At 41.9% G+C, this 14,172-nt stretch overlaps 1 protein-coding gene and 1 long non-coding RNA gene across 7 annotated transcripts in view; one reads left to right on the top strand and one right to left on the bottom strand.

The window, feature by feature from the left end:
* The window catches only part of pdzd2 (PDZ domain containing 2), a 631,303-nt gene extending 619,283 nt beyond the window's left edge, over positions 1-12,020 (top strand). For all 6 annotated transcript variants that reach the window (XM_078551140.1, XM_078551149.1, XM_078551169.1 and 3 more), the window contains 3 exons: positions 247-520; positions 4,265-4,399; positions 6,842-12,020. In XM_078551140.1, coding sequence (XP_078407266.1) covers positions 247-520; positions 4,265-4,399; positions 6,842-7,005 — 573 coding nt within the window. In that variant the 3' untranslated portion in view covers positions 7,006-12,020. The remainder of the gene's footprint in view (positions 1-246; positions 521-4,264; positions 4,400-6,841) is intronic.
* Positions 1-14,172, bottom strand: part of LOC144686088 (uncharacterized) — a 185,036-nt gene that overhangs the window by 146,381 nt on the left and 24,483 nt on the right. The window lies entirely within an intron of this gene.

Below are 14,172 nucleotides of genomic sequence, written 5' to 3'. Positions count from 1 at the left end.
GTCTTTAGAAAGGCAGAGCTATTGTTGTAGTGTGGATTGTGGGAAATCCCAACTGAAAGTTAAAATCTGAAGGAACAATTTAAAAAAAATAAAAAGCAAAGCAATCTACCATCTGATGGAAATGTTAGTAGTAAAATATTGGTTTTGAAAATGTCCCTTAAATACATTGCAAATAAAGCATATGTTGTACTTTTTGTTCAATACATTACAAAAGTCATTCCTTTAAATCACAATTTTTCCTTGCAGATTCACAGAGTATTTTTAAGAGGAGTGGCAGCTCAAGAAGGCACCATTCAGCGGGGTGATTACATCTTATCCATCAATGGAATCTCTGTAATAGGCACTACACATGGAGATGCACTGAATGCACTTCACCAGGCCCGCTTACCTAAACAGGCCATCATTGTAATTAAAAAAGGAAAGGAAAGGGAAGAAATTTTCTCCAAGCCAGATTTATCGCTTCCTAAAGGAAACCATCTCCCAGCTGGAAGAGATGCTACTGCAGAAACAGCAGGAACAGGTAGGGGTCCATCACGCAGGCAGGTATAAGTAACATTGTAATGCAATTAAATAACAGCCTTTTGACAACATGTCGGCAGCTCCCCTGATAGTCTAATATCTAAAAGGCACTGACCAGTATAATTACTGAGTCATACCTCAGACTTCATTTACATTCTGCATTGAGTAACCTTGTAACAACCCTCACAGTAGTGGTGTGCTGCGATTGGTTGTCAGTGTTCCGGACTGCAGAGGGGAAAAGTCAGCCATGGTCACTCCAGTGTGGAGTTCAGGTGAGAACAACATCAGGCTCCACTGTGGTGGAATAACCTGCCAGTGATCACTATCTAGGTTCCCCCATGATGAATGGTTGCTTTGAGTACTAGAGGATGGCCAGTACCCAGGGAATCAAATGACAAGTTCTATCCAACACTGCTGTCAACTTCAACTTTGATGTGTGCAAAATATGGAAAAAGACATTTTGATGAATTCGTCCTGAATTTTTGTCTATTCACTAAAATTTTAACAAGAATTTGGTTCCTTTCTGGCATTTCACCTCGTCTCATTAATAAGTGACAATGGTTGTAGTAGCAAAGTGAATCTTCTTTAAATTAATTAGTTTACATCAAAGTGAGTGAATATTTTAGTTCATGATGCAGATCTGTAAGCTATAAAAATACAAAATACCATACAATTTAACTAAAAGATATAATTAAAAAAAAATACAAATCCTGAAGTTGAGAAAATGAAATTAAAGCTTGAAGAGTGTCTTCTCCTTGGATGACAGAATGATACAGGACATAGACTAAAGCACATTGGTCCTCTACATGGCAACTTCTTTAGAGTAAGCAGAGTGCTGAAATTACCAGAGATAGGAAGGGGAAATTGGAGTGGGAATCACCCCAATTCGGAAAGTATGTATGTTAATTATTTTTCCTTCTCATGTACAATGCCTTGCACATGTTTGCAATCATTTTCACCTGCCATTAATCAGCCTTTATACTTACTTAGTCCAACTCACTGTGTCATTTCTGAGCTGCTTCTTGCAGTTCCACTTTAGTATCATCATCAAATTTGTCCACTGAGTTTTCAGATCCAAATCATTTTAGAAAGTAGTCCTAACACAAAGACCTGGGGCACTTAACTCATCCACTCTGACAGTACTCATTGTTATCAGCCACCTCCTTACTCATTGGCCACTTTCTTACCAACTCTGAGTGCAACCTGAAAACATGCAGCTTTGAGTTTAATAGCCTTTCTTGTGATGCTTTTTCAAATTCCTTTTCGAAACCAAGATAGGCTGGCTGCAAAATCTGGCTCCATAACACTGTTGCTGACACCCTATGGAAGCTGGGAAGTCCAGAAATGTTGGCCTGACCACTTCCGATGTGACCTGTGTGCTAGCCATACTTGTAAGGATGCTAGAATAAGTGTGTCATGCATGTACCATAAGCATGCAGGGTAGGTAGAAAGCCTGTTTTCAATAAAGGAACCTATACTTAGGCTAAAGCATGATTTGGAGATGGAGCATAGTCAGCAGAGATATCGCTGTTCACAGAGGGAGAAGGCTTTCAGAGAGCGCTTCTCCTACTTCCGCCTCAACCAGGAGCAATGTCTCACACAGCAACTGAACTCTGCCACTTTCTACAACTGGATCTACATCCACACAACAAGAGGAGAGCACTGGCAGTGGCTGTGAAGATCATCATGGCTTCAATTTGTACACCTTCAGTTCCTTCCAGGCAGGAGCAGGTGACATTGCCAATATTTCACAGTTCACCATGCATCACCGCATGACGGAGGTGCCAGTGGCCCTGTCCACCAGGAAAGGGAAATTTATCATCTTCCATCCTACCAGATAGAAGCAGAAGACAGCACGTGGCTTTGCCAGGCTAGTGAGATTTCCAGTGATGCAGGGAGCCTCGAATGCAGGTACGAGGACCCCATAGATTAATGGGGAGATGTACCTCAATTGCAAGGAATACCTCTCCATGAAAGTACAGTGGGTGTATGACCATGCCCAGGACACCGTGTCATTGAATGCCTGCTATCCTGGCAGCACCCATGGTGCATCGACACTGTACCAGTCAGCTGTGCCCATTAATTTCGAGCCACCATGATGAACCAGAGACTGGCTGCTTGGTGAAAAGGCCCACCTGCTTTAGGCCTAGCTCTTGACACCCCTGCACCAGCCAATCACACACAGATAGGGCACCTAGAATGAAAACTATGCTGCCACCAGAAACGTTGTGGAGCAAACAATTGGCGTTCTGAAACAAATACCTGGACTACTCAAGGAGGGGGCCCTCCAAGTTTGTGGTGTTCTGTGAGTCTGCTATAACCTACAATTAAATGATTCTATAACCCCAATCTCTGTGATCCTGTGTAGACTTGTTCTGCAAGAGAGAGGAAGGAATGTCAGTGAGTATGTTGTAATGTGTTTGAGTGATATGTCTGCCATAGCTAGAGATATATGGAAGCCACGAGAGGTTAGTGTGAGGCTTGCAGCATTTGGTTAACTATGTGAAGATAAGATGGAGCATCTGAACGTTTCATCTGAATCCTTATTGCTGATGGTCGAGTGAGGGGGCTGTGAATCATTGAGCAGTGTGAGAGTCAGTGGTACAATGTTCAGGATTTGTCCTTGAAAATGCATGCACAGACCTTGATGACCCATGTGATATCATTGAACTTTTTCCAGAACTGCAGCCAGTTCCTCAGGGCCAGGCTCTGGAAATTGACCTCCTGGTCACCTACCCCCGTTCCCTTAAGATGAAAAGCCATGAGATCTCCTGGACCCCTCTGGAAACGTGACCATTTTCTCTTCCTCTTGACCCCTTACACTAAAGTCCCGAGTACCACATCAGAGAAACTAGGAGCACTCTCTCTAAGATTTTGCTTCATTTGCAGTCTCCTTCCTTCACTCAATGACTTGCTGAAACAGTTCCTGTTGTAGCCTGAATGCACCTGTCTTTAAGAGAGGCAGGCTGCCTTTAAGAAGTGCAGGCTAGTTGTACATTGTGCTGGCCATGCACACAACTGGGTCCCCCTGCTGAGCATGTTTCATGCTGGACTGCACACTGCAATCATGTTAATGAGCAAGAAGCACAAAGTTTGTGTGCTGCTTGCCTCAACTTCACTAATCACAGAGAAATTGCACATCATGATTCCCACACCCAAAAAAGTGCCTAATCCAGTTCTTAGCCCATCATGTCATAGAGGTTACCAGAGTGAATTAGGGATAATTCCTCAAAATGTTTAGGAGGTTAGTTATGCATGATTTTCCTTTTCTGAATCTATATTGGCTGCTGTTTACCATGCTAATGTTGTGCAGATACTCAAGTTTATTCCTAATAATCAATTCCATTATTTTACATGAAATGGATTTGAGACTGTTAGATCTGTAGTTGCTTATGTCTGTTTCATTCACCCTTTTTGAATATGGGCACTGCACCAATCCATTTTTAGTGGGAGGGAAATTTGTTTATATATTGCTGCTTTAGGCAGCACTAAGCAGACTTGTCCATTCCCCAGGGGAAGACAGAGCTGTGAGTTTTAGCTGACCTCAAGTTTACAGAGGGTAGAATGTAGGAGGCCAGCCAGGAGTACATTGGAATAGTCGAGTGTAGAGGTGAGAAAGGCATTAATGAGAGTATCACCAGACTATGAGCTGACATGGGCAAAGTTCAGTGATGTTACTGGGGGCAGGAATAGGATAAAGTGTCATGTTACCCGGTTAAAGTTGCATTTATCTTGGTTATTCCAGGCATGAATGTGGACCTTGGAGGGGCCATCACCATAGAGCTGCTGAAGACCTCTGCTGGCCTAGGATTCAGCCTAGATGGTGGGAAGGCTTCAATTCATGGAGACAGGCCCCTGTATATTAAGCGAATATTTCAAGGTAAGTATTCTTACTAAGAATGCAACATAGAAAGGAAGCTTTCCTTTGCAGAAGTCTTCTGACCTGCCATTTATTTTCTTTCAATTTGATACTATCCATAACTTCTTTAGTTAGCCACAGATGGTGTGTTTTTCCCTTAGAGTACTTCTTTGTCACTGGAATGTATCTTTTCTGAGTATTCTGAAATATCTCCTTAAATGTCTTCTACTGCATCTCTACTGATTTATCCCTTAACCTAATTTCCCACAAGAACTTACCACAATAAGTTTCAGCAGTAGCCTTTTGTTCTGTGTCCCCATCACCCCAGTACTACCCCCCACCCCAGCAACCACCACTAACCCAGCCAGTTAGGTGAGCTCTTTCCTGCTGTGCAATCTTAGCAAAAAGCTCTGAATTACATGGGTTGATGTTATAATTATTTAAGTTACCTGAAGTCCAGCAAGGTTAGCCTTCAAATAAAATCTAGATTTCTAGTCAGGATGAAGTGCACCTGATATGGCATCACCCCCTGGTAGATCTGTGATGAATATCTAGTTCATGTTTCATGTTAGTATTTTAGATGTAATGCTTAGTCCTGGGAAGAATCAAGTTCAAAGAAGTGTAGTCCAGAGAGATGTTTTGTTTTGGGAGTTTAAGCTAAATTAGTTTAAAAGCATTCAGTGATCCTGAAAGACCATGTGATCATGGAGATGGGTGGAGCTTAAGGTTCTTTGGTTTCAATTTATCTGTGTGTTTGCTGGCTGGGAGATGGGGTTGGTTGTAGTTTGGGCCTAGTATGGTTTGCAGCTCAGAGAGACGCCCTGGGAGCTCTTAGCAGGCTCCAGGCAGTTAGGGCTCAGTGAAATCCTAGGGAGCTGCAAAGGTGGAAGGTCACTGGTTCTGTGCATGGAAATTAGGACTCATAGAAGCCCTGGGAGTCATTTATAGCTCGGTGCAGCAAGGAGGCTGGAGTTCAGAGAAACCCACGGTGCCAGCTTAGTGAGGCTAACAGTCTGCAAAAGAATTAGAAGTGTGCTAGTACTTAGAGGCAGGAGTGCAGCTTTGTGAATCCCACGCAACACAGTCTCAGGAGGAGAGGTTGAACCATCGGGAGGTGAGCAGTCATTGAGGCAGTCCAAGTCGGAGTGACTTTTGAAGGAATTCAGAGGCTAGATCTTCAAAAATGTGATGAAATCTCTCGTGAGGAAGACAGAGTTTTAACAAGATTTTGAGGTTCACAGTGGTCACTGATATGGGTGGGTTGCTAAGAAATCCATGGGATCTGTCTTGGTTGCATCTGCCATTTAATGTGCAGTGTGGTGTGTTTGACCACAGTTTGCTTGTTAATTCAGATTTACCTCCTGTTAATTCTGAATGCTAGAGTATAAGATAGATATTGTAAATTATTTTACTTTTCTGACCTTGTATGGTAAAATTTGCTTTGTTTGTTTAAAACCATGGAATCCTAGTGGGCAACTGGGATTTCAAACTTTGCCTATCTAAAAAGATTTACTGGACCCTAGCCAGATCATAACACATCATTAACATGTTATTAGAAGGGTGAAAATGCCAGTGGTTCAATAACATAGGCAGAATAATGCTTCATCTCCTGGCCAATTAAGCATGGCTGCAGATTATTCAAAGCTTGCCTCTTATAAGCTGTACATTGCCAACAAGGACACTAGATGGAGCTCCTCATCATGGTGAAGGCCTTTGCTTTTCAATAAAGAACCGCAATTTGAAATAATTTTTTTACGGGCTAGGGGGAAGCATTTTCTTTCATGGTGGAATTATGGGACATTAAACCTATTGCTGCCTTACCACTCTGATCAGGATTCCACCACCACTGCTGAGGCTGCCACTGCCTGCTCCTTCCCCATCTGTCAGATGTAAGTAGTAGGGTGGCGAGAGTTCCCCAGCAGATTTAGATTTTTGTCTTCCCCAGCTATCACCACCTTGAGGCCTCCGTGGGGTTGGTACCAATGGGCCTCAGGGAGTGGTGTTAATAACCATGAAATTCCTCCCATAGAAGGAGCCCAGTAATGTCTGATCACTCAATTCCACCTCTTAACAGTTCCCAATTGTCAGTGTTTCTGCTCAGTAGAGCACTTCTGTCCATTCTAGGTTTGTCACTGGATCTTCTGATGATACGGTGGAATCCCTGGTGTTCTTCATTGTCAAAATCATTGAGGATTTTGGCAGGTTTGCACATCAGAGTTCTCATCTAATCATTAACGCAAGGCATGCAAATTGTGAAATTGGTACTGTGTTACTCCCTTTAATATCACCACACAAGGTTTTTGTTCTGGCTGCCCTGCCTCTATTGTAGAACGGCCAAAGCCGCTTAAAAATAAACAGATTTTTAATAGAAACAGGAGTAGGCCATTCCATCCTTCAAATCTTTCACTAGAACTGAATTCCATGACATTATTCATCTTAAATTTTACCTGTTGTAACCTGCAGGTGGTGTTTCTGAGCAGTCTGGAATGATCGACGTTGGGGATGAATTGCTCGCAATCAATGGCAAGTTCTTGCATGGCCTCATGCACTATGATGCTTGGAACATCATCAAGTCTGTCCCTGAAGGACCCGTCCAGTTACTGATCCGGAAAATTAAAACAGTTTGATGATTGAGGTTTTATTGGTGCATTAGAGCATAACCAATAATATCACCATACCAAAGTGAAGTGATAACCCAAGGAGTTGTTGGCAATTTTCTCAAATCCCAACAAAATTACCTGTACCAAAATTTGTCTTGAAAAGATAAGAATTGATAAAATAACAAAGAATTGTGAATCTTTCAGAGTCAGGGGCCTTTTCATTACAATAAATCTGTTTTACAAGAAAAGGCTAGAGAAAAAAGCATTTGCAGATTTTTTAATTGTATTCCAGGGCAGACAATGGAATTCAAATGATGTTCAAATAATCCAACACCAAGGATTTACTTTGCTAAACTCAGCACTGATGCTTGCACAAGTCCATTACGACGCTTAAGGATCTCCAAATCAAGCTAAGAAATTCATTGCCTGAAATGAAGTGTATACTCTCTCTATATAGAGACTTATCCAACTCTTATAGAATTTAGATGCACAATGGTAAGAATCCAAAGCCTAAAAGGCCTCCAGTTGTGAACAGTTATACCGCTAGAGTTTACTTAACTAAAACAGAGGAGTTTACTAACAGAGCACTGGAGCACTTCCTGCTGTTTACCCAACCAGGACCATCCTGCCAGTTAGGATATTGGTGTATGGAATTACCTAGAGCTAAGGAGGAAGAATTGCAATCTATGTTAGAGGTCCATCCTTCCAGATCCTAGACTGGCTGCCTAATCATCAAGAGTTTCCCGGAATACTGCAGAGCTGCTTGGCTCACGTATCAGAGTATCGATTCTGCTGCAGACAATTGAATTGGTTCCAATCTTTCATTGCTGGCACATTATCTTTTAGACCTCTCAACCCCAATGTGATTCTGCTTACCTCCCCGCACCCGAAGGATATAGTAGTCACTAGTAGTTTTTTATTCATCAGCCAAGTACAAGCTTGAGACTTTGTTACACAGGCAGCAGGTACCAGGGAGTACTAATGAGCAACATTCTGCCACCGCATTGTCCCTAGCATGGCATACACCATACCCAGAGCACTGTGATTCCACCGGTTGGAAATGTGAAGCTTACAGGAGTCGCTTGTCTATCTGCAACCCATTTGTCCTCAATCATTGGAAGTAACAAACCTTGGGGCATACATTCTCTTGTTCATCCACTAGGACAGGTTACACCTTCCAGCAACAGTCATTCCAATTCTCAGGGTTTCCTCGTTATTGTCTCTGCGTGTAAAGAAAGCATCATGTATTGGCAGTATTAAGTGGATCTATTCTCAAATAATATTAATCCTCTCTTTATTAAAATCAATTGTTAAGTGTCTGTTTTGAGAACAGTGTGTCTGTTTTCCTCTTTAGGACCCTGGCATAAGAACTTGGTGAGATGGAAGCACTTATTGCAAATTGCCATACCAGTTGCTCACAATCTTCCACCTATTTATTCTAATGGGCAGTATAGCATCAGCAGCTTATGCCCAGTTAATGTGATTAGTGGTTGACCCTGCTGTGATTATGCCTGAATGCTGAAGAGGAAAACCTGCTCCAGGGTCTGAAAGGAGAAAAGGCTGTTCTTCCTTTGCTCATGACCCTGCGCTATGAGGCCCCAATTGCTTATCACTGCAATCAGGCTAAATTTACTACATTTTTCATCCTGCAATTTTCAGATCAGGGCTTGATAGGCAGTCCTCTGAGGTGCTTCATTGATGAAAGGGAGTTCAGACTAGCATTGTGTGTCACACCTTTCCCCTGACTCTTTCTTCAAACTGGTTAATCACAGTGTGATATGAAGAGCTGAAGTTTTGCTACTGAAGCGGGTAGCTTGAGTCGGAAAATTTCTCGACTTGCCAGACCTGCTTCAGTAAAAAGTATCCCGAAACACACAAACTCATACCCCTCCACCCATGGCCCCTCATAACCTCCACCCAACTCAATGCCAACTCTTGTCCCCCACCCAACCCCTTGGTCCCTCATACCCTACATGCTAACTCAATGCCAACACATGCCCCACCACCTACTCCCTTTGGCCCCTCATACTCTCCATGCCACCTCATGCCCCCACCCAGCCCTTTGGCCCCTCATACCCTACATGCTAACTCAATGCCAACACATGCCCTCCCACCCACACCCCTTGTCCTCTCAAATCCTCTATGCCAACTCACCCAGTATCCAGCATGGGCAGACCTCATAAACCAGGTAGCGATGAGAAAAAATCTTCTAACAATCTAATACAGCTCTCACTCCTCCACACTTGATAGTGAAAAAACGTGGATCCAAGAGCAGGGTGTGAAGAAACCAACAGCCTGCACTGTGCAAGCTACCTGACTGAAGCAACAAGTATAATTCCAATCTGCCTTTGAGGATGAAAGTAGAAAGGCAAATAAAACATATGGGGTGGAATTATGCTCATTGCCATTAGCATATGATGCAAAAGGTATTAAGATAAATTGGCTAATATAGCTAATATAGTAGAATAGCAATCTCATTTGGAAGTGCAATCATTCGTAACTCATACCACCTGTACAATTTCATGTCATTAGTGAGTCAATTACACAACTAGTGGATCTAAAGGAATTAATAAGCAACCAGCCCTTCCATATCAACAGCCAATTGAATATTCAATAGTTTTCTCTGCACCTGGGGCCATGTCACTAGATTGTTTCCCTGTAGGTGACAGTAGTACCAGATGCTTTGTCATTGCAAACATTTCTGCCAAGGGAGCTATAATTCCCTTTATAAAGATAACAAACATTTTGAAATTCTTTATGGGATTTGGACAACGATGGCAAGGCTTCATATAATGCCCATCCCTTGTTACCTTCATAATTCTTATAGAACTGCTACAGTCCTTATGGTAATAGAGCTTCTGCAATGGTCTTATGTAGCAAGTCCAACAATTCCATAAGCGTATTCAGTATTAAGACAGCAGCAACTTGCGTTAACATCCCAAAGCGCTTCACAGGAACTTTACCAGACAACGTTTTCCAGGGATACTTGCAGGTGACCAAAAGCTTTGTCAAAGAGTTAGGTTTTAATGAGCATCTTAAAAAGAGGACAAAGAGGCAGACAAGTTTAGAGAGGGTATTCCAGAGTTTGGCAAACAAGTAATGAGAAAATACCATTCCAAAACCACATAAATATAACCAGCTTGGATTTCTACAGGGATTCTTCCAACTGTTTTTGCCATTTCTGTAGGGTGTCTGCTGCTATCCCACTGAACATATCAAGATCTTCTCATAGGGATGAGGTAAACATCAGGCGTGATTTAAATGAATGTTGGAATAGGCTCAAGGGGCTGAATGGCCTACCCCTGTACCTAATATGGTCATTAATTACACATTGCATTTATGTATTGTCCCTTACATGCAGGAATACATCTCGGTGCATTTACAAAGGATAAAGATACATCACTTAAAAGTAGGATTTAATATGCCAGTAAGCTGCGCTTCTAAAAAGTAATTAGCTGAACCCAGTCAAAACATTTTTCATTGAAACCTATGACCTTTGTTTTAAGTTAGCATTCACAGGAAGGTACTACAGCTAAATTTTGGTTTAAACTGTTGTATTTTAACCCATGTCAACCCAAACGTCGCCATTGAACCAGACTGCTTCCAAGAATGAAGAAACTAAATTTAGCAAAGGCTGAGAAGAAAGATCAGATGAGGAGATGTGTGTATTGTTATGAATGAAGACATGGTAGAATCTAATAAAATGCCAGAAATACTCTGGGCCTGGCAGCATCTGTGGAGAGAGAAACAGAGTTAACAATTCAGGTCAATAAGCTTTCAACAATTCTACCTACACCACACGGACTACAGCGGTTCAGGATGGCAACTCGCCACCACCTCCTTGAGGGCAATAAATGCTGGCCTAGCCAGTGATGTCCACCTCCCATAAATTAATTTTAAAAAATTTTTAATTCTGATTATTCATCAGGTCATTGACCTGAAATGTTAATTCTGTTTCTTTCTCTACAGATGCTGCTTGAACTGCTGAGTATTTCAGCATTTTCTGTTTCAGGTTCCAGACTGTTTGTTCTCTTCGTCCTGGTATGCTCTGTTGATTTGAAAATTTGGAAGAGACTGTTTCAAACAGCTGATGTGGACAATACATTAACCAGAATCTGCCTCTCTGCCCAAATTATTTTAAGAATATCTTAATATAATATTAACAGTATTAGTAATGGAGAAAATGAGATTTATGAAAGTGAGTATCCGGACCACAATGACGAAATTTTTTTACTCATGTCAATTTCTTTTCCTAAAATTAGCAAAGACAGAAAACTCCGAATGTATAAATCCCACTTCAGTTTAAATTGCGCACTTATTCTGGTATTCCTAGAAATCCTGCTGGTGTAATTTGAGACTAGTGAATAGCTCATTTGTCTGCATTTAGAAAACATAATGTAGACCTCAACAACGAACACCAGATTTCATGGTGTATGCCACATAAGAACATTCACAACCTCAAACCTCCATCCCATCCCTATTTATCTTCATTATTTTGTTTAAGAGTTCAAATTGCCAGCATCTGTTTGGTCATGTAATGAATTCACTCACTTTTTTTGAGACCATTATTGGTTGTAATTTAAAGACAGTCATTGGAATTACAAATGGATTGCAACATAGTTCTGTAAACTTAACATATTCTAGCATTACAACTTGCACAAATTAAACTCTACACTTCTCATTGATTCCATTTTAAATCTGCAAAAGTACTGAATTACCAATGAATAAATCATTTAAAAGTAACATCTAATAGATAGAGAATTTTAGACCAATCTGCTTATGTTTCAACAAAAAACATTATGGTGCACAAACTGTAAAATACTGTTGTAAAAATATTTTTCATTTGTGTAAGAATATGACTGCTTTGTCAACAGTTGACTTACATGAAATATGGGGGAATAAAAGAGTGCAATACTACTAAATGGACTGTATATTTTTTAAAGTGGCTTTGCGCTCATTATTTAAAGCTGAAAAATCTGTAAACAAGGTTTTATATTGATTCAAAACACTATTTTATGAAATAAAAATGCATCCTAATCATATATTGTAGTCCTTTCTCACTCCACATTCTTTTATGTTTAATGGATATTTTTACTCACTGAATTGTTTGGTGCCCAGTACCTGTTTACTCCTCTAACTTCATGGATTCATGGAGTGGCTCTTTCACCAGCCACTAGCTGTAATGTCTTGAGTTTTCCAATGTGCCTAGATGGGTTAAATAGCCTCTTCCTGTGCTGAAATATCTGTCATTCTATGTAACTTTACTTAACTGAGCTTGTGCCTCAGGAGACCTTTAGAAATTTTGGTGTTGGGACAATGTGCCCAGTGAGAAGTAGCCTAAACACTGAGCCCACAGGTCGGTCTGTGCCAGCCAGGTTTGCCATGTGAAGTCCAAGTATAGATGGGCTGTGATTGAGGCTTCCAGTTCAGAGTTGCCACCTTCCAACACAATCTGGGTCAAAGCCAGAATCCAAAGAAATAAGGATTATTATCAGGATTATCAAACATGGCATTGACTGGAGAGCCTGATTGCACTGTATATGGTGCAGGGAGAATCTGGTTGTTGTTTCAGTGAGTATCAGCAGGTTGTTGAATTAAGGGTGCAATAGCAAGGTATTATTATCTATTATTACTGTTTTTACATAAAGATTATTAATGAGTTTTGGATAAAAGCTGATTAATACTGATCTGAGTGTCATTAGTATTAGTTGCTGTAACTTAAATGACCTATTAGTTACTGGTGGAATGAGTTTCTCCCACCTGTTGTTTACCGTGAACTCCTCACCTTTAATTTACCCTCTTTCTTGCCCTCAATTTCCCACCTTCAGCTGCTCATGGGTGACAACCTTCTCATACAATAGCTGCTGGTGAAAAATCACAATGAAAATTACTCAACCACAGGGGACCAGCCCAAGGGTCATTCGGACTCGAAACGTTAACTGTGCTCCTCTCCGTAGATGCTGCCAGACCTGCTGAGTTTTTCCAGGTATTTTTATTTTTGTTTTGTCCTTTATAAGATAAATGCATTAACATTTCCAGAAGTCGTGGCCTGGTATCACATGATCAGACATGACATGATCAGGTATCATGTGATTTAGATCATCATGTGATCAAACCTCCAGGAAAACCTACAACCCAAACACCTGAACCTGCTTCTCGATACTCCTCCCAAGGGTCAAACTGTACCAGCAAATCAATGGAAATCCCCTCAGCCAGGGATTTGTAGCAGCCGGTGTGACAGGATCTATTAGCAGCAGAATTGCACTGTTACTGGGGTTTTCCAGCCTACGTTGCAAGGGGAGGGATTTCCTCCCAGCCAACAAGGCAAATATCATAAATCACGTGTAGCCAACCATGGAGATTCCTCCTGATAAACAGTTGTCACTTCCCTCATTCGTTCGAAACACGGCCCTGAATTTTCGCGCCCGGGTCTGGAGCGCAGAGTCAGGACATTTCCTGCTCCACAAACCCAACCCTGAAATGTTGTGATTTTCATTCCGGGATGGCGGGGTTCTCTGGGAGTCGAGCTGGGTGACCCCGGAATGAGTGTGGAGGCTGCCAGGTGCGGAGGCCGGCTGGACGGAGGCCTGCCTCGGTGCAGCAGCACTTTTGTCAAAGCTTTCTAAAAACAAAAAACATCCCTTCAGCCCTCACTCCTTCACCCCCAAAACACTCCCCATGCCCCATCCATGCCGTCTAACTGACCCCATAACAGCTCCCCCGCCCCCCCATCATCATCCCATAGTCTCCATACCAACCTACGCTCCTCTAGCCACTCTCACAGCTCTTTATGGCCCATATGCCAACTTAGTACCAACTCATACTACCCTACCTGCCATCTTTCATGTTCACTTATAACGACCCCAAAGGGCACCTTACCTCTCCCAAAGGTATCCTGGAACCATATCCAAAGGGATACCCTACCTCTCCAAAGACTGCATAAAGTTTAGACATGCTCCTACCAGGTCTAAATTCTTTCGAGTTATCAACAGTCACAGATTGCAACTCTTTTGAGTACAATCACAGTTCTTGGTTTCCGGGAGTGGGACATGAACCCACAACCCTCTGATTCAAAGGCGAGGGTGCTATGAACTGAGCCACAGCTGACACCTCCCTACCAGGTCTAACCTGCACACATCATGTTGCCCACTCCAGGCTAATGAAAATCAGACATGATTGGAGGCAGCTGCCCAT

This window comes from Cetorhinus maximus, chromosome 1 (genome assembly GCF_964194155.1).
Source record: "Cetorhinus maximus chromosome 1, sCetMax3.hap1.1, whole genome shotgun sequence".
In the NCBI taxonomy this organism is placed as follows: Eukaryota; Metazoa; Chordata; class Chondrichthyes; order Lamniformes; family Cetorhinidae; genus Cetorhinus; species Cetorhinus maximus.
The sequence above is the reverse complement of the archived record's forward strand: the minus strand, read 5'-3'. Positions and strand labels throughout refer to the sequence as shown.